Source organism: Corvus kubaryi, unplaced genomic scaffold, assembly GCF_017639235.1.
Source record: "Corvus kubaryi isolate FWS band 111438036 unplaced genomic scaffold, C.kubaryi_AGA036_p1.0 37357, whole genome shotgun sequence".
Lineage (NCBI taxonomy): Eukaryota > Metazoa > Chordata > Aves > Passeriformes > Corvidae > Corvus > Corvus kubaryi.
In genome coordinates, this window is record NW_024581117.1 from 16,076,301 (window position 1) to 16,096,636 (window position 20,336).

The window sequence follows — 20,336 nt, forward strand, 5'->3', positions numbered from 1 at the left end:
CGTGATCAGAAGCTGAAAAAATGTGACCTGGACTGCTCCTGATGTTCAGCAGAGCAAACTCCTCCTGATCCATGCCTTCTTGATGTGCCATAGCTGACAGGACTGGTCAGAGTCCTCTTTCTGAGACTGGTGCTGAGTATGGAATTGAGTGTTGGTTTGTGTGTCTGTGGATTATACTCCTGTATATACAGCCCACCATGATGAGTTGTACTTTTTTCTTTTTACAATAGCATGAGATTGTTGGGTGCACTCTAGGCTATGAACTGATGTAGCCAGACATCCTTTCTACTGACAGGCTGCCTCTGCCTTTCTCTGGATCTCTAGACAATTTTCTACTGCTCAGTAGTTCTTTGTGTTTCCTCGCATTACTTGGCATTCCCCTCCCCCTTTCCTCTTCTCCCCCTGCTATTTTTCCAATCTATCAAAATAATTTTTAATTGTTATCTTGCTCTGCAAAATTTAGGGTGACAATTGTCTGCGGTAACTGTGCTCAGTTCAGGTGAACTGTAACTGGGGGCAAACACACTGTCTGTAGGTGTAGTTTGAGAGTGAGCCTCTGATAACCCCAAGAGAATGCCTTTTATTTTTTTTCTCTCCTTTGTGTCAGCATTTCACTGTTTTCTCTGGATGATGTTTCCATAGTCCATATCATTTGATACAGTGACAAAATCCTGGAAACACTTGTGTATTCAGAATGAATTTGAGAGTAATGGTTAAAGGCTGTGTCAAAATCTGATGGTGTAAGGATGCTGCTCTTGCTGTAGGTGCTCTGTGCTGCCAGTTAAAGGCATCCTTCCAGTGGGGCAGTCTGATACCCACACTGCTGCCTGCCAGGTAAATCTGTCCTCTCCCTGGGTTTTGCAGTACTGAGGATCTTCACTGGTCTGAAACTTTGGGTGAAGGGAGAAGAATCAGTCCAAAGCCTCTCTGCTGGGAATTGCACAAGAGGTATTCCAGCTGGGGGCAGGGGTCTGTGTGTCTCTTTGCTCTTTTGCACAGCTGAAGCTTAATTGGTACAAAGCTGCAGATAAGGGTGCAATGTGCAGAACTAGAGTGAAGTTAATTCATGCAGAAGAGCTTGTCTCACAAGTGGGAGCACTGAGCAAAGGGAAGAAACCTCCTCAAACCCTCTAACTTTCCAGATTCCCGGCAGCACTCTGCTGCACGCAGCAGTGGTGGGAGCCTGTCAGCCCCCGGAATGAAGCGGGGCAGGCTGCGTAGCAACTGCATTGAGAAGTGGTAACAATTCCCAAGTGGGGCAGTAACAAAATCGATTTTTCTCCTCTTCAGCTTGGCAGCTCTCCAGGTGCCTGCTCTGGCACAATGAAGTGTGTAGCTGGGGAGGGAGGGACTTTGGGTTGGTGGGGGGGGGGGGCGTGTGATACAAAGAGGCAGAAGTTTAATCACTGACCCGATCACACTGGATGGATTTATTTCTGGACTCAATTTCCCAGGAACTCCACTATTCCACACTGGGGAAAATGCCTCTGCTGAAGTTTCTCTAGCTCCAGCTCCGTGAATAAAGACCTGTCGCTTTGGAGTTATTCACAGCAGCTCTGTCACTACTGACTCATCCATCTGCTTCAAGAAAATGTTTGCTGTCCACTTGCTAGCTTTCCACTTCACAAAGCTAAAAGAGGATCAAATAAAAAAGGTAAGATGTAGCATTGACTGATTGCTATTTTGAGAACTGTGTTACTCAGATACGGAGGGGTCTGCAGTATGTAATGCAGACCATATAATGACATTATCCACTAAAACCATTCAGCCAAATGGGGTAAGAGGTATTTAAACCCTAAACCACCTGACGAGTATGAAAACAGGTCTGTTTTGTGGTTTTTCCTGCACTGTTAAAAGTGCTCTCCCAGTAATGGAACAAATTCTCTTCATTAAGGGAAACTGCTTGAGCTTTATCTGGCATGGTGTAGTAGAGCCCAGAGGACAGAAAGGATGACTCTTGCTGAGTCGCTTTGCAAGTGTAGTGTGAATGATGGGATTTCTCAATCTGAGTAGGAATCAGGAGTCAGTCACATAGCAGGGATAGGAGAAACCTCTGTGGTGTTTGGTCTGGGTCTGCTGAGATCCGGGAGAGATTTCCAGTTGGTGTTGGTGTGCCTGTGCCTCCTCTCTGGTTATCTAAAACTGGCTAATCACTCTGATCTTTATAGGTGTGACTTTAATTACAGTTGGAAAAGCTCAGGATGGCTCAGATAGGAAGCTGTCAGTACTGGGAGTGAGCTGCCTAATGGTCGCTCCTCCCTAATCTACTTTCATGGCCATGCTGAAATGGGTTTTTGGGCATATGTCTGTCATAAGACCATGTGAGACCTGTAAGCTTCATGGGTCAGAGGTCCTCTGGTTTGTCGGCATGTCCCCTGCAGCCCCTCTGTATTCCTGATGTCTTCATTGAGTGCAGTCTGGTGGCCATTGCTGTCAGGCTCTGTCCTCTGGTTTTCCAACCAGTGGGAGGTGGGGCTGTCTGTGGATGCATGGTGGGAGATCCAGGGTCCTGGTGCATAGATCCACTTTCATCACTGAGCTCATCAGCAAACTGAGCAATTCTGGGTTCTCTTTTCTGTGCCCAAAACATGGCGTGGCTTGTTCCAAGGAGGGTTTCTTCCACTGATTCTATTTTGGAGAGAGGCATTCCGGGAGAGGTACTGGTATCTCAACAATCAGGTGTCTCTGACTCAGTCATAGCCCTTTTGCCCCTAGGATTTAATGTGATCAGAAAAAGGCCTCGATGCCCCTCCCCTGTGTGAGGAGCTGATCTCACATATAGACAGTACTATTTCTTCTTCCTTTTTACTAAGAAAGAGAGAGACCTTGTGGAGCAGTGCTCGGGTGTATTGGGCTTTTCAGAGAAACATCCAGCTTGTAGTTGAGTGAGGACAATGGAGACAAGGGGGCAGAGGAATTCTGACAAAGCCATTAAAAATGTCGAAGTCTTTCTGCTAGGTGCAAACTAGCCCTTCCTGAAGGCAAGAAACCACATGCTTCTCAGACTTCTCTTTTAAGGAGCCTAGGGTAGGCTGTACAGAACAGAACTGATTTGTCCCTAATTAGAAAGAAGGAATGTCTTCCCACCTCTACCTCCCCAGGCTTATTTACTCTGTGGTGGCAAAACCAAGAGCCTGGCTGCCAGGAAAACAGTGCTATTTCCATAAATGAGGCAAGGCACTGTTCCAGTGCCATGGTAGGGAGGCAACAAGTTTGGTTTAGCACAGCCTGGCCATTCCTGTGTTGACAAGTAAATGGCTATGTGAGCAGGGCCTTGCTCTGGTTGTAAGTCAGGCTGGAGAGCCAGCAGGCTTTCCTGGGCTCTGCCGTATCTAATTCCTTGGAGAGGACTGTCTGCTCCTGTGGTTGTAGGTAAACAGGGTGGGGAATGCAATGTCTGTGGGCAGCAGGGAGCTAGTGCATGTTCTCTGCAAACAGTCATAGTAATTTTTATTATTCTTGAGGGTTTTTTTCCCCACAGGGTTTTCTGTCACAAGGCTATTTGGGTCTGTGTCAGAGTGCATGAGTGCTGTATGTCTCCCATCATTGTATTTTCTCCAAAAAAGCAGTACTGGTGCATAGATCTGCACCACGGGTGCGTGGGCTGAGATGATGGATCCTATGCAGTGGTGGGGCCTCAAAAACCCTTGGAGAAAATCAAGTACCTGTGTAAATGAGGGCTACGAAGACAAATCTGAATAATGGCCTTTTCAAGGCACAGCTGTATCCAAAGGCAGCTGCTGCTCTAGGACAATTGTATCTTCTAGTTTAACACTTGCTCCTCTGTGTGTGTTATGTAAGTGCTGGAGTGACTTTCAGGGTCCTGGCTCTTTCAGGTGGGTCATTGCTGACCATCAGTTTAAAATGGGACTGTGAATAGGTAACTAACTTTGTGCCTCATTGAAATAGGTGGCCAGTCCAAACTGTGGCAGAGACCAATTTATCTACAACCTGCATTGCCCTCTGTTTAGACAATGCAGCCTTTTAAATCCTGCCTTAGTGCTGGTGGGACTTGGTTTGTGTCCTTCCAACCTTCCAGACCTCCCTATGTAGATTGGACTGATGAAATGCTCTCAACAGATAAAGCACCGTAACAACATATCCTGTGGCGCAAGAGCTGAGTGTCTGTAGTAGCAAAGCGTTGGAAGCTGTCTCACCTCTCTCCCCTGCCCACCTCCTCTGGCCCAGAGTCTCATGTGGTGGGGAGTGGGATGTGAACACGAATTACCCTTCAGGGGACATCCAGCTATTTGGAGCACACAATTATTATGCCTGTATCATGTTCATACAACACCAAAATCTGGCTCCCCAGTGGAAAAGCTTCTGGATGTGGACAGATTCTTATTTTCCTGTGTTAATCCTTTGTTGTACCCAGCTATGTAGTTTCTAGGCCACCCTAGTTATAGCCCTGCAGGTACGTGTCGGTCCAGCAGCGCGTGGTCCTCAAGGAAAAAAACTATCACTTTGCCCTGATGAAGCTGTATATAAAACACTGATTAGCTTCTCTGCCAGTTTATCTAAATGAGCTGCTTCATAGATACTTTTGAATTCCTTTATATTTGACTGGCTTCTATTTTGATGTATTCCGTGAGTTACAGACCTTTAACAAAGGGTATTGATTGCACCCAAAAATGTGTTTTAGATGTAATCCTAGAATCACAAGAGAATGGAGAGCAGAGCTGGAGTGAGAAAAAGGCTTTGTGTTCTAGCCTGGCATGCCAACAAAGTTAATTGTCCATGGAGTGAAGCAGTAGCTGAATGGATGTTTTCAGGTTGTGGCTGACACGCTTGGGTACTGATGGCATTTTCTGGATCTGCCTCAGAGAGGTCAAATTCTCATGAGATTGAGATACTTTGTAGTTCTAGTTCATTACATCTGTAGGAGGAGTGGACAGTGTGAAAACAGCTTGTCAGGCTCTCAAGCAATCTCATGGGCTTACGTAGATTGTCAAGTTACTGAGCCATCAGAAAAGATGGCCAACTTTCGGGCAGTAATTCACCAGGGCTACATTAAACATTTTCAAAACAAAGTTTTTAGAAGAGTGACTGTCCTGATGATGACCTGGAGCTTGCTTGCACTGGCAGTCATGAAAACCTAGGTGCTGAGGTCAAAAATGAAATGAACAATCAGTAGCTGCTGAGCACTAAGGGGCCTGCATGCCTCTGAGTAACACCTTCCATCTTTGTAGGTTGACAGGTACCTGTACCACATGCGCCTCTCCGACGATGTCTTGCTGGATGTGATGGCTCGATTCCAGGCCGAGATGATGAAGGGCCTGGGCAGAGACACGAACCCCACGGCAACAGTGAAAATGCTGCCGTCGTTCGTGCGCTCGCTGCCCGACGGCTCAGGTGAGTCGCCCTGCTCCAGCACAGCACGGCTGCTGTAGCAAGATGAGTTGCTGCCAATACTCCAGGATAGCACAGCAGAGACACAGGGCACCCAGTGACTCTGGGTTACTGCCTATCTCATTGAGAAAGCAGGTGTGTATATTGAGCCTGGGAAAATGCTGGCAGAGAGTTTTTTTCCTTGCACTGGGTGGATTTTGACCTAGTGCTGCTTGTTTGGGGAAAGGACCTAGTAAGTGCTCAGGAACAGCCTCTCCCACCTGTTCCTAGTGCAGGCCTTGCTGTTGGAGCTGTGGCTGGACACGGCAAGGGCAGCCTCTACAGCTCAGAGCCTGCACTGCAGTGTACTGAGGCTGTGGGATGTGTGGCCTGGCCTTCTTGGAGCTACAGGGAGGGCAGGATGCTGCAGTGAAACCCCTCAAATTGCCAAGTGACAGCAACGTGGCATCCTCAGAGCTGTGATCCCCAAACTCTGCACTGCTTTTTCTAATTCCTCAAAAAGCGATCCCTTCTGCCCTTTCTTGCCTTCTGCATTGGGAAGATCTGCTTCTGGGTGGGATCTGCCAGGAAACTGTCTGCTCTCCTTCACCTGAGACGTGAACAGAGAGGGAGAAAGTGCAGTAGTGTCGTCTGGGAGGATGTGATGCAAGATAGGAAGTAAAAGCCCATCTTGTTTGGAGAAGTATGCACATCCAAAATAACACCTCAGCTGGCTCCTGGCAGTGCAGGCTGACAGAAAATTATATTTTTCCCAGGTTTAATCAAGTAAATTTTTGCAGGATTCTGTGTGTGGCCTAGGTCAGGACTCCGTGTAAACTAGCTGTGCAGAAAAATGTAATGTTAGCTTTGTACCTTATTTCCATGTGACTTTATTCCTTCTGAAGGTAATTTCCCTGCAGTTAAATGAGGAATAACAGCTTTAATGGCATAAAGAAGGTATTTGAAGGTAAGTCTCTTGAAATGAGGCATGTCTGAGAGAAATTATACACAAGCTGCCTGGATGGAAGGGGGCACTCTTCCTTTGCTGCTACCTTTGTCATAGAGAAAGAAGTACTTTCTTAACCCTTGCAATCTCCGTGACAGTCACTGGTCCTGAGGTCTCACATGTCTCTGATGCTGTCCTGAAACAGCAGGGGGCCCCTGAGGCCAGCAGACTTGGAAAATTTCACGTAGTGTCATCACTGTTGCAAGAGTTCCTGTTCCTCAAGGCCAAGGTTGGACAGTGCTCTCCTGGCCTGCGTGGCCATTCCAATGTGTCAAGGACATGCTGCAGCATCAAGCTGGGCTGTATCTTATTGACACGCTGCCTACTCTAAGTATCACATTGATTTTTCTATTTTTGCTCTCTTGAAAAATCCTTGTTGGTTTTTTTGCTTCTAGACAAAACTTCCAGCAGGTTTAAACAGCTCAGACTTGGATGGTTATTCCCCATTTGCAAGAGCATTCAACTTTAAGATTTTTTTGGTGCCCTCAGTGTTGCTGCCTGAAATGTCTCACATGGAGCATTATCAGGTTTTCGTTGTTTAGGGATTAATGGTCTCACTAAGGTCACAGTTTACTGAGTAACCCAATCTGCCTCCTCACCTTTAATAGCTGACCATGATATTACAGGTAGAATTTCCTTCTTCCTTCCCTTTCAGGACCAGATTTGATAAAATTTAATCAGGTGTTTGGACTGTGGAACAAAGATCATGCAAGGCTGGGCACATACCATTGTGTTTTCCTTCTGGGAAGGGCCTTTTCCTGTGTGTGGGATAAACAGTTGTTTTATTGTAGCAGTAAGGCCAAACTGTCCTTCCATCTGAGGCTGCTGCTGGAGAAGTATGTGTTTGAGCAAGCCTGTGAAACAAAATGGTACTTTTACAGAAACACCAAAAGGCATTTGAAAAGGATTGTGTTGGTTGACTTTAGGTAGCAAATTAGTTTTGCCCCACTTGGAAGTTGACTTCTGCACTAGAGCTGAGTCTTAACATATGCCTGCAAATCCTGCGTCCTTTACTGGCTACAGGTAACATTCTGATTCTCCCACATTTCAGGTGACAGTTTTGCAGCCCCTGTGTGCTCTGGTTGGCTTTGCAGTTGCTTTGGGCCTTTATAGCTGAAAAGCTCATCCTTTTGCAGCTTGAAAATATGCTGCTGTGGAAGGAGCAGGGTTGGACAAACCCAAACTGCCAAATAAAAATTAAATTAGCTATTACATACCAAGCTAACAGGAGAGACCTGATAGCCTTGCTTAGGGTTTCCAACTCTCAGTCTTTCTGATGCACCCAGGCCCATAGGATAAGGATCTGCCATGACGGGGCAGGAGAGTCTGTGGCTGTGGCCTTCAGCATGGCATCTGAGCCACACTTTGTGGCCATCCCCAGTGATGGTTGCCCACTTGTGTTGCAGAGAAGGGTGACTTCCTTGCTGTTGACCTGGGTGGCTCCCAGTTTCGTGCCCACCAGGTGAAGGTGTTTGATGATGGGAAGCAGAGCAGCCAGCTGGAGAGCAAGTTTTACCCCACACCCAAGGAGGTCATACAGGGGAACGGAGCCGAGGTAGGGCACTGCTGTGGTGGTGCTGTGCTGGAGCACCTGCCTGCAGGACACAGCCCAACTGTCCTCTCCTTTTGTGCAGCTCTTTGATTATGTTGCTGACTGTCTGTTAGACTTCATGGAAACCAAAAACCTGAAGCATAAGAAGTTACCTCTTGGCTTTACATTTTCTTTTCCATGCAAACAGACCAAATTGGAAGAGGTAAGATGCATAAAGAAATACTCTTGTCAAGCTGAGCTCCTTGCAGAATCTGGAGAAGCTGTTGAATGGGGGTGTTACCCTGTGGCTTTTATGTGGGGTCATGTTTACGTAGCTCTCTGAAGAAGGCACAGATGACCATTAGCATCTAACTGGACTTGACTACCATTTAACCATTCATTGCTCATCTCAAGGCACCATGATATTTAAGCTAAAGCTATTACATTGCTTAATCAGTACCCAATTCCATAGGAACCACGTGCCCCTGTATTAACACTGTTAGAAATAGATATGTACTTTTGTGTCTTGAAGCGTCTTTACTTTTTTAATCACTCTCAATTTTTTTTATTTACAGTTGATTCTGAATAGGAAATACCTGTAGCAGAGCTGTTTGAGACACCTCTTGGGGAAACAAAGGACTGGTTGCAATTATTTTGTGTTCTCTCATTCTAGCCTCTCTTATTTCTAAGAGTTTGTGCTCTGGGTCCTAGTCCTGCGAATGCTTTTTGCTTAATGCTATTAGATTGTGATGAGCATCAGGAAAGCCACATGTGCTTTAAATGAAGCACAGGGAGAAGCATTTGCAGGATTGTGTCTTTGACTGTACCTGTTTGGTTGTGTTGGTACTTACAGGTGCCCCAAGGTAAGATGTTCTGCTCTGACTGATTTTGGCTCAGTTTTAATGTGTGGAGAGACATAGTGGACTTCTCCACACACTTTAGTCTTGGTGGGCTTTGTGGTTTGTATGCTAAAGTTTGTGTGCTTTCGGGCCACTGCACTGTTACTTTTCAGGGGGTTCTTCTTGCGTGGACAAAACACTTCAAGGTCCGAGGAGTTCAGGACACAGATGTGGTCAGCTCTCTGCGCAAGGCCCTCCAGAAGCGTAAGGCAAGTTTTGTACCTGCAGGAGCTGAACCTGAGTGGCCTCAGAATATCCTCCTGGGAAATCAGCTCTTCTTGTGTGGGTTCTTTTGAGAGCTGTCAGACATCCTTAAGGGATGGTCAGTAGCAAGTGTTCAGCATGGCTGTACATCTGGTGGATCTGAATCTCTCTCGCAGCTGTAACTCAGGCTTCCCCAGTAACAGCAAGGGCATCTGCACACTGGTAACCCAGGCTGGCTGTGACAGCATACCAGTATGGCCCCACTGTCTCAGCCCAAGGGAATCTCTTGTGAGCCTACTGAGTGAGACATGAAACACTCAATCGTTTCACATACTGGCTTGTGGGATGAAGTTTGGTAGGGGGCAACTGTCATCTCAGATTGGCACACCTGACTCTATCAGGGTTTGCCTGTCCAGTCTGTGGAACAGAGTGATTGTAATTTTTAAGGTCAGCAGTAAGACATGATTAAATCTGCCCTTGAACTAGCATATAGCCTTTGAATAACACTGTGTTTTAATATTTTGGAAAGCCTTGCTTTTCATGTTTGGTGCTATTGGTAACAACAGCTAAGAAATACAAGGCATCTTTCCATATCTTGATGAATTCATAGTAAAGAGGAAATTCTTCTGTTTTCTCACGTGGTAAAAATCCAGCCTTGATTTTGGTTCACTTCTTTATCTGCATCAGTCTTGTAGTTATTGGTAACGAAAGATCTGGGGCTTCATGGGTGAAGTGTGGCCTCCTCCTAGCATTGGCATCTGAGTTACAACAATCCTTTGAGAAATGTGAAGGGAAAACTGCACAGCCTTGATGGAAGGACTTTCTGCTTGAGTGTGGTGTTGCTGCACAGCCATAGCTGCATTTATGTTCTGTCCTATTTGGTGGGATCTGCTCAGGTGGTAGGATGTTATCCTTTCACACAGTCCGTAAGCACAGTATCACAACATTCACACCAATATCACGTCATTTTTCTGGCAAATGAGGTGGTATTCGGGAAAAACAAATCCTTCAAGCAAAGAGGCTGGTGAAACACTTGAGAATTCAGAGATACTTGTAACTTTACAGGGTTGTGGGAAGAGTGTTGTAAAAGGAAGTAGTGTGTTTCAATCAAAGAGTTTTCCTGAATGAGGCCTTCAAAATGCAACCTGGGGAGTATGTCTGCATGCCAGTGCTTTATCACACAGGAGGCTTTCTAAGCTTTTGTCCCTGTTAATCACTCATCTTTATGCTATTAGGACGTAGATGTTGATGTTTTGGCACTGGTCAATGACACCGTGGGAACCATGATGACTTGTGGATATGATGACCAGCGCTGTGAAGTTGGGCTCATAATTGGTAATTTTTTCTGTTCACCATGAAGGGTTTTTTTCCCTCTCATTTGTTGAATTACTACAAATCTGGAGTAGGAGAGAGTTTCACAATACAGGAAAGAGCAGAAAGAAAATGGAAAAAACAATGATTGGATTTTCAAGCCTGGCTGCCTTCTCTAAAGCAGCTGTTTTTATGCTGATCACATTGCCATCAAATACCACAGTCCCCATTTTGTCTGGGCTCAGTTGTGACCAGCATACTAAACTTTTCTGCTGACCGTATAGAAAATTACTCTGTCTGTCCAGAGAAGGCTGAATTCCCCTCATGTCTGGTAGTTAGTACCAGCTATGCTTTCCACAGTTTGTCCATTTCATGCACCATGGTGGCTTTTATTAGGCACATAGAAGTACATTTGAAAAAAGGAAAAACTATTTTTAAACAAGACAAGCCTTAGAATAATTTCAGGGTTTTTTCATTCATTGTGAAATGATGATTTCACAGGTGCAGGTGGCCTATATTAGCATCCTATGCCACAGGGGTATGTGTTTGTATTTTCTTCCAAAGTCAATATACTGACTTATTCCCAAACATGTGGAGTTAAACAAAGAGCACACCTAGAACAAACAGTAGTTTATCCAATACCCACAGGGACTGGCACCAACGCATGCTACATGGAGGAGATGAGGCACATTGACCTGGTGGAAGGGGATGAAGGGAGGATGTGCATTAACACAGAGTGGGGGGCCTTTGGAGATGATGGTGCTTTGGATGACCTCCGCACGGAGTTTGATCGGGAGCTGGATCTGGGATCTCTCAATCCTGGAAAACAATTGTAAGTGATTCCCTGACTGACTTGCAGTCCAAGTTCCCAGAGTGCTTTTCCAGTATATGCCAAGAGCCCCTTTGAAACAGGAATTGGCTTAAGTGAACCTGAGATGGCATGATCCTGGTTCTCTCTTAGCCAGATCTTTCCCTTCTAGGAAGGGTGGGTACCTTTCACACCTCCCTGCTTCAGGCCAGGGGATTGCTGCTACAGTTGCTCATGTGTTGTTAAAAATAGGTGAACAACCTGTAATCCTTCTTGTGCTCCATTCCAGGTTTGAGAAGATGATCAGCAGCCTGTATTTGGGGGAACTTGTAAGACTCATTCTCCTAAAAATGACAAAGGAAGGTCTGCTCTTCAATGGGAAAGTGTCAACAGCTCTGCTTACTAAGGGCAAGATTGAAATGAAACACGTGTCTGCAATGGAAAAGTAAGAACCTGTAATACTGTGTTTGAGAGTAGCCACTCTCAAAGTCAGTCTGTCACAAGCACAGCACTGATAATGAATGTGTAGGTATAATCTGTGAGTGCTGGGAACAATCCTGAACGGTACAGCTTGATTTTGCTTTTGGCTAGGAGAAAAGTTGACCTTTCTGTAAGTAGGAATTGGTGTAAGATAGTTTTAGCCAAGTACCACAGTAGCAAATATATTGCTAAACATCACAGATGCAGGTTGTTTAAATAACCTCTCTGGAGACCTGTGTGTGGGATGATTGCTGCAGTTTTCAGCCTCTCTGATGTGGGAATACTGGGGCTGTGGAGATGTAGTACAGATTCTAGATTAGCTAATGGATGACTGCATGGAAAACTTGGATTCTGGTGTTTTGAGAGGAATCCTGATCCTCAGTCAGTCCAGGAATTATTTTCTTTGTTGTATTGAGTGAAGCTGTACATCTATTCATGTGCTCTCCTTGTATGGACTATTTTATCCCGTTCTCTTCTTGAACAGCCAATTGGTCTCACCAAGTGCTGAATCCCAGGAAGCAGACTCTCTTCCCTGGGTACTTTTGGGAATACTGTGGAAAAGACATTACTGGTTTATGGGAACCAATCATGATACTGCCTGATAGGTTGTGTCCTGGTCTCCTCTCATTTCTTTTTAAGCCAAGGTATTGATTTATGTGTTGCCTTTGCATTTGGTGATGTATTCTTTTGTTTTGGGGTTAGGTACAAGGAAGGTCTGAGCAACACAAAAGAGATCCTTACAGAGCTGAACCTGTTTCCCTCTGAGGAGGACTGTGTTGCTGTTCAGCATGTCTGCACTATCGTTTCCTTCCGCTCAGCCAACCTCTGTGCTGCTGCCTTGGCAGCTATCCTGACCCGGCTCAGGGAGAATAAAAAGCTGCTGAGGATGCGAACCACTGTTGGGATTGATGGGGGACTCTATAAAACCCACCCCCAGTAAGTAACTAGAGAGGATTTGATAATTGCTGGCTGCATATTGATGTTGCCAAGAGTCTCCATTTGCATGTGTGTGTGGCTTTTCAGAGAACTGCCAGTTTTGCTTCAGCTTTGGGGTGACATCTAACTGGATTAATTATTGCAAAGCTGTCCCAGGAGCTTTAGAATTTGGGGTGGGGTGGGAAGAACATGATACCTGGGATAACGGTGTCTGGGGAAATGCAGTTGATTTCTCAAGTGACTCCTGGGTCTCCAGGACATTTGCAGTTCACTGCACATTTTTTCTTTTCTTTCTTTCTTTCTCCCTTCCTCCACTACCTCCCTGTTTTTGAACACGTGCTTTCCCAAACCGGGAACTTTCTCCAACTATTCTCCCAAACTGGTTGAAGGTCTGATTCCAGGCAGAGATGAAGTAAACCATGCCCAAAAGGCCTGTGAGAGCCTAAAGCAAATCTCTGTCCCTGCTAGATATGCCAAACGTCTGCACAAGGTGGTGAGAAGGCTGGTGCCCACCTGTGACGTGCGGTTCCTGCTGTCAGTGAGCGGCAGCGGCAGGGGGGCTGCCATGGTCACGGCGGTGGCACACAGACTGGCCGCCCAGCGCCAGTGCATTGATGCCACGCTTGCACCCTTCCTGCTGCCCCTGGGCATCCTCAGAGAAGTTATGGACAAAATGAGGGCTGAGCTGGAGTACGGGCTGAAGAGAGAGACACAAGCCAATGCCACAGTGAAGATGCTGCCGACGTACGTCTGTGGGACACCAGATGGAACAGGTGAAGTTAGTTCCTGATCACCTGAAGGTGGTTCAGGAAAGCTGTTTGTCTGTTTTCTGGGGAGAGGGAATATGCTAATTAACCTGGCAAATGCCAGGGGGATTTATGTTGTCAAACCGGTGCTTCCTGCTATGTTATCTGTTATCTTCAGCCCCATGCTAAAAGACTTGATGGGATAAATGCCGTAGGGAGCAGTGTGCTATCATTGGTATGTCATTCTAACTGGCAAATGTGCTATGAGAAGCACCAAAATGAAATACCTTTCTTTTCCTTCAGAGAAAGGAAAGTTCCTTGCCCTTGATCTTGGTGGCACAAATTTCAGGGTTCTGCTGGTCAAAATCAAAAGTGGGAGAAGAAGATCAGTGCAAATGTATAACAAAATTTTTGCCATTCCTTTGGAGATCATGCAAGGAACAGGAGAAGAGGTAATCTTAAGTGACTGTTTAACCGATCCAGCCAAGGCCCATTGTATGGGATTAGTTGTGAGATTTATATACTTTTCCTTTCCCTCCAGCTCTTTGATCATATTGTCCAGTGCATAGCAGACTTTCTGGAGTATATGGGGATTAAAGGTGCTCGGCTTCCTCTGGGCTTCACCTTCTCTTTCCCCTGCAGGCAAGCCAGCATTGACAAGGTAAGAACTGCAGCACAAAATGGGTCAAATGGCAGCTCTGCATCTGCTTGGTAAATCATATCATTTTGGGCAAGGGTGACTTGTTGGTTTGGAGAATGTTATTACTTTATTTTGCAAATTAGTTGTGTTTCACGAGAAAGTTATCATCCTATGTTATCCATCTGCCTGTGGGAATCTGAATTTTCACGTCTTGTCTGTGGTAAGTGGTGGACATGACTTGCTTTTGTTTTATAAAGCTAAGCCCTCATGACAGCAAAATGAACTGCATATTTTTAATAACCCAGGAATCTTACTGGCTGCCTTAACTCTTCAGTGGCAAGGGATAATAAATGGCTCCTTCTGCTTGCTCAGCTACAGTCCCAGGTTGTTTTCCAAGCTGTGCTGCACAGCTCTGACTGTTTTAACTTCCGCACTACATTAGCTTATTTTTGTTGAGTGTCAGTGGATAGACCTGGGTTTTCTTGTTCAGCTTGGAAGAGTTGGATTTTTGACAGATACCTTATCTTTTATCTTTTCAGATCTTATGTAAGAAAAGATTATTTTTATTAATTTCCGAGAGGGGCAGGGGATGTTGTACTGCTTAGTTCCAGTCAAATGTGTAGGATATTGGGGAAATAAGAGACTGCTATTTTATTGCATGTTTTTATGTCCTGGTGGGTTTTACAATAGCTTCTAAGCCTGGAAGCTAGTCTGCCCTGTCTCAGTTTTCAGCTCAGCTGAGAGAGTAGCAATAGGACTTAGCCTTTTGTGGAGACATTAATTCATATGCCTTCTCAACCTACAGCATAGCATTTAGATCTTGACAAATGATTAGGAAGCAAATTCCACAGTATTGGAGGCAAAATGAGTGAGACACATATGTCAGGGTCATAATATGTTGCTCTGTGTGTTTGATCTTTTATTGTTGTTAGAACTTGAGGGTGTTTCTCAGTAGCAGCTTTTTCTCCCAGTTGCCATCTATTTTTCTTTTTCTTTTTTTCTTATTTGGACACACAGTCCAGAGCCACTTAGGAAGTGTAAGGCTAATTACTTCAGGTAACCTGGAAATCAACTTCTGTCAGGCCAGGTTGTTGTCTGAAAAGAAACAAATTAGTGTTGCCTGAAGTTGTGAAATGTCCTTCAGTAAACGACCGAAAAATTAACAGTAGACGTTCATTAATGTTTGATGGGTGTTTAATAATTTATGGCAAAAGTATTTTTTGCAGTCTTTTCCTCACAGGTAATACAATGGCTGTGTGCACAAGAGATGAGATGAGATGAGGTTTTCCAAATGAGATTTAGAAGGCACTGAGTGCAGTGCCTTGATAAATAGCTGAGTAAACCTGGAGTCACTACCATCAGCAGCTGGGTAACAAAGATACATGTGCACAGCCTGCACTAGTCACTCTCAGTAACCTATCCAGGGAAATACATTATTTGGAAAAAAAACCCCAAAACATTGGGGTGGGAGGCAAGAAAAAGCTGATGCTTGCAATGTACAGTCTGCTCTTTTTCTTCACTTATGACTTTCTTTCTCTTCTGTTTCAGGGAACGCTTGTGGGATGGACAAAAGGATTCAAGGCAACAGACTGTGAGGGGGAAGATGTTGTTGATATGCTGAGAGAGGCCATCAAAAGAAGAAATGTGAGCTATTTTTTTCTGCTCATTTTGGTGTACTTAATGCACCCTCACTCTTCCTCTGGCATTCCACTACTGATCGTGACTTGTGTTTTAGGAGTTTGACTTGGACATTGTAGCAGTGGTGAATGACACTGTTGGGACCATGATGACTTGCGGATATGAGGATCCAAACTGTGAGATTGGCCTTATTGCAGGTACAGTGGTGGCCAGGTGACCACTGTGAGAAGAAAGCACCTATGTAATGCTGGGCTTTGGAATCTGTAAACCAGCATCTTTTATTTGAGTTTGATATATGGTGTTACTAGCTGCTTGGGGTTCTTGGCAGATTTGTGTGGTATTCAGCAGGAAACTTAACAACATCTGTAGCAGGTAAGTTCCTGGACCTGTTGGACTTTTGATCGTATCTCTGATGGTGCCTAGCAAGTGTATGCAGGGTAAAAGGATATAAGCAGATAAGAGCATGAATTCTTGTTTCGGAAAGCGTATTCATATTTACTGTGTGGCCAGGTTACAGACCATGGAACAAGCAAATATTTTTTAAAATCTGAATGAATTCTTGTTGGGCTTTTTAGATGGTTCCCCCAATAGGTTCCTCCAAGTTTTGATCCAGAAATATATCTAAGCATAGAATCATAGAATGGCCTGTGTTGGAAGTGACCTTGAAATTTGAGCTATGGCAAAGAGAACTTTAAGATGAACACTGCAGTCATCTTCTATGAGTTCCTGGTGCTGCTTCACTTTTCCAGCTGAAGTCTTGTTATTTCTTTCCTTCTAGGAACAGGCAGCAATGTTTGCTACATGGAGGACATGAAAAACATAGAAATAGTGGAAGGGAATGAAGGAAAAATGTGTATTAATACAGAATGGGGAGCATTTGGTGACAATGGCTGTATTGACAACATCAGGACAAAATATGATAAAGAAGTAGATGAAGGCTCACTAAACCCAGGGAAACAGAGGTAAATGTGATGGTCCTGATGCCAAGAGCCTGATGAAGTCAGTCTTTGAGAGACACTGGCTGCTTTTTAAAACGTGCTTAATGAATGAATAATCAGGAAGGAAATTTTAATATTGCATTTTTTTGTTGTTGTTGCTTGGTAAGTAACCTACATACCAAAAAAACAACAAACCCCCAAAGGAAAAAGCGAAGATGTACATTGTTACCACAGCACTGTTTTCATCTTGAAGCAGTTACCAAACAGTGCAGCTTTTAAGATTTCCCTGCAAAGTCTAGGCTGTGCTTTGTTCCTCCTCTTAGGGTGATTTTTCAAAGGTAGAATACAACTCAAGCAAGAGGATAAGCTGAACGTGACTGTTCTTTGTTGGGTAAAGACAGTATTGGTTAGGTGTGACTCACTGGTGAATGCATGGGGGGACAGGGAAGAGTTTCACTTCAGTGTGGACTTTGGCTTTAACACTATATTCTGCTTAATATTGCAAGAGTTTTTTTCTACTTCTGTTACCATTTGGCACAGGTAAATATATCATAATTAATGTTTGCACTTGAAGTCACTGCAACAGATTTTTGGTGATTGAAAGATGGAGTTCAATGACTATTGCTCTGCAAGCTTGGGCTGCTTTTTTGGAGTTCACAGGGCATGTACATACCACTCAAGCTAAACAGAGCCATCTCTTTAAATGAACATTTTTATTCCTCTTTTGACCCAACAGGTATGAAAAAATGACCAGTGGAATGTACCTAGGTGAAATAGTAAGGCAAATTTTGATTGACTTAACCAAACAAGGGCTGCTGTTCAGAGGACACATTTCGGAATCACTCAGGAAAAGAGGCATATTTGAAACAAAATTCCTGTCTCAGATTGAGAGGTAAAGTTGTTAGATTTACATGGTTTAAATCCTTAAAGTCTTCTGGGACACCTAGAAAACAGTCTTTTGCAAGTGTGTGGAGCCCTTTCCTTCAAGAAGTCAATTAAGTCAGTTACAGTTTTCTTCTTTGTGCACCCCCCCACCTCCAGAATAAAAGTTAAAAATGAGAAACTGGGGGAGTTACAGAATTATTCTGTAATTATATGAAATATTATTTCCTGTCCACACAACTGGGTTATCTTGGATGCCTTAGCCATCAAGCTAAATGTTTCTTGTGAGACTTAGAATAGTACTTATTTAAGAAAGTAGGAAGTCAGTGATACATGAATATGTGCTTACCTATAAATCTGTGCGTGACTGCAATGGTCTCCAGGCTATTTGAAACTCTTTCTGCTGTGGAAAGCCTTGAAAGAAGTGTCTCAGCCTTGAGATCTAAAGTAACAGTCAGGTGGCTGATCTGGCTCTGCTCCCTCATGACTTTGGGAGTTAGATGAATGACTACAGTTTGTGCTTTCTGGAGATACAGCTTAACATGGCAAAGGGCATGGCAGGAGCAAGTTTTCAATCTGAATTCAGACAGAAATCTGCCTTAAAAGAGCTGGAGAGTGTTAGAGTTGAAGTGGTCCTGTTTCATTTGAATCACATCTGTCTCAGCTGCTGGAGCTTTCCCTAATGCCTTGCTGCTCTGTGTGCTTCCCTGTGCACAGTGACCGGCTCGCTCTCCTCCAAGTGCGGCGCATCCTGCAGCAGCTCGGCCTGGACAGCACCTGTGATGACAGCATCATTGTGAAGGAGGTGTGTGGCGTTGTGTCAAGAAGAGCTGCCCAGCTCTGTGGGGCAGGGCTGGCTGCTATTGTGGAGAAGAAGAGGGAGAACCAAGGTGTGGGGCGCTTGCAAATCACTGTTGGAGTAGATGGGACTCTGTACAAGCTCCATCCACAGTGAGTACCTTGGCACCACTTCCCTTTGCTGTTTGCTTGTTTTCACTGTTAGAACATACCAAACTGTACCAGCTTTCTGCTGAGGTAATTAAAATCCTGAGAGGGGGTAAGAATCTAACACATTTCCCTGCATTTTGTCATTTCCCTTGCCTAGCCAAAGGATCAAAAATTGCAAAGGCAAGTCCAGTTGCCACTGGGAGGCTCTTTTCTGTGGAATGTTGAATGAACCTAATGCTTATTTTGCAGTGTTTTGGCATATTTCTGCAATATCTGAATCTCCCAGATGGAAAGCTGTCTTGAGTTTTTGGAGTTGGGTCAATATTTTGTGAGCAAGGCCTACAAATAGATGCATTAGCTTTTGAGCTGGGCTAAGAGAACCTCCTTCATGATCTCTGAAGACGCGGGCAGTGTGTGGCATCATGCTGAACAAAATTCAAATGGAGAAATAAAAATTAGAGTCTGATTGTGTACAGAAATTTGTATCTTTCATGATTAGAAGGAAAAGCAAAAGAAAGCAATGCCGTGGAAGATGTTGGCTGAGGTTATGGCTCCTTGCTTATAGGTGAATACAAAGAGATCAGAAAGCAGCTGCTAAAATGTTCTGTTCTTCTCTCCCTTCCCTTTCAGTTTTTCTAGGGTCTTGCGGGAAACAGTGAAGGAACTCGCACCTCAGTGTGATGTGACTTTCATGCTTTCTGAAGATGGAAGTGGGAAGGGAGCTGCCCTCATTACTGCAGTTGCAAAAAGATTGCATAATGTTGGACAGAAGTAGAAATGAGCGGTCAAGTAATTTCAGCACTGCCAAGCGTGTGCAGTAGGGACTTGCTGAGTGGTGACTCAAGATAGCTTTGCCAAACAGCAGTACACAGGTACCTGTTTTTGGAGAGCAGCTGGTTTTGACCAACCAGGATTGTGGATTTTTGTCCTTTGGTAACTTGGATTAGGTGTTTCTGCTCCCCACTGGCATTATGTCTTGGCAAACCACAGTCTACTCAGCTCTGTACTTCCTGCAGTGCATCTATAATGCACATGGGAGAGTGAAAACAAAACAAACAAACAAAATCAACCCAAATGTGTCTTTTTACAACATCCTAATTAAGCTACCGCACCACAACTGAGTTTATCACGTTTCTTAGGATTTCTGAGCTTCGTTTTCTCTTGGCCTGGCTCAAGGAATATTGAGATTCTGATGTTGCATCTTCTCTAGTGGACATATCTTTTCTCAATGCTTCACAGGTTTTACAATAAATTTGCAGGTGAAATAAATTAATGGACTTTGGTCAATGATGCTCCCCCCGCTGCTGCACTGGTTGCAAGTGTAATGTAATACTTCCCTGAGTACAGGAGGCATGTTTAATAGATGAATGTAAAGGAAAAAAATGTGATTCCACAGAATATGAGTTTGTGTCAAAATACGTCAGTGCATCTGAGTCACATAAAGCTAAACCAATGCTGGATGAATTCTGACTGTGACTGATTCCTTTGATACTGAAGGAAAGAGAGAATGTAGAAGGAGCTCCAGAGTCTGAGCTATGTCTGTGTCAGGGCTACATAGAGGGTATCAAAGAGGCCACCAAAACAGCTGTGTAGAGAGAAAAAAAAAATCACCTGAGTATCTGAAAGCCTCCTCTTTGTTTTCCCTTTGTTATCTTCTTGCCTGTTCCTGAGAGAATTCTTTCCATTTGTGCAAAGGAGCTTATCCTTGGTTTTCATTTTCTGTTGCCTGCTGCTCTGCCTATTTGTAGTCTGTTTGTAAATAAACCTGTGGTGCTGTGAGCCTTTGTTTCTCTGTCTAGTGCATCTTCTGCGTTGTGGGAAGAACATGCAGGAAAGTGGGAGCTTTCTTAAAACATCAATCTTTAAACCTAAAGCCTTCTTTAAATCTAAATTTAAACTCAGCAGCACTTCAGTGATTGTGAAGGCCATTTGTGGATAGAGCTCATGGCCTTGTGTGACCAAATGTCCCTCACCTGATTTACCCAGAACAAACCAAAACAATAATATGGTACAGAGAAGCAGCAAATTTGTATCCTGCCTA

General features: G+C 44.3%; 1 protein-coding gene across 4 annotated transcripts; it reads left to right on the forward strand.

Moving 5' to 3' along the window:
• Positions 1–1,196: 1,196 nt before the first annotated feature.
• HKDC1 (hexokinase domain containing 1) lies at positions 1,197–20,074 on the forward strand. 4 transcript variants are annotated; one of them, XM_042033459.1, is made up of 19 exons: positions 1,197–1,306; positions 1,455–1,654; positions 5,190–5,352; positions 7,741–7,889; positions 7,969–8,088; positions 8,878–8,973; positions 10,204–10,303; positions 10,928–11,111; positions 11,377–11,532; positions 12,270–12,503; positions 12,972–13,276; positions 13,553–13,701; positions 13,791–13,910; positions 15,438–15,533; positions 15,625–15,724; positions 16,306–16,489; positions 17,202–17,357; positions 18,065–18,298; positions 18,926–20,074. In XM_042033459.1, the coding sequence occupies exons 2-19, from the start codon at positions 1,592–1,594 to the stop codon at positions 19,068–19,070; spliced, it is 2,754 nt and encodes a 917-aa protein (XP_041889393.1). In that variant the 5' UTR covers positions 1,197–1,306; positions 1,455–1,591; the 3' UTR covers positions 19,071–20,074. The 4 variants fall into 4 exon arrangements, with proteins under 4 accessions (XP_041889393.1, XP_041889394.1, XP_041889395.1 ...); XM_042033460.1 differs by lacking the exon at positions 1,197–1,306 and adding an exon at positions 1,310–1,328; XM_042033458.1 differs by lacking the exon at positions 1,197–1,306 and having other exon boundaries at positions 1,387–1,654.
• Positions 20,075–20,336: the final 262 nt, after the last annotated feature.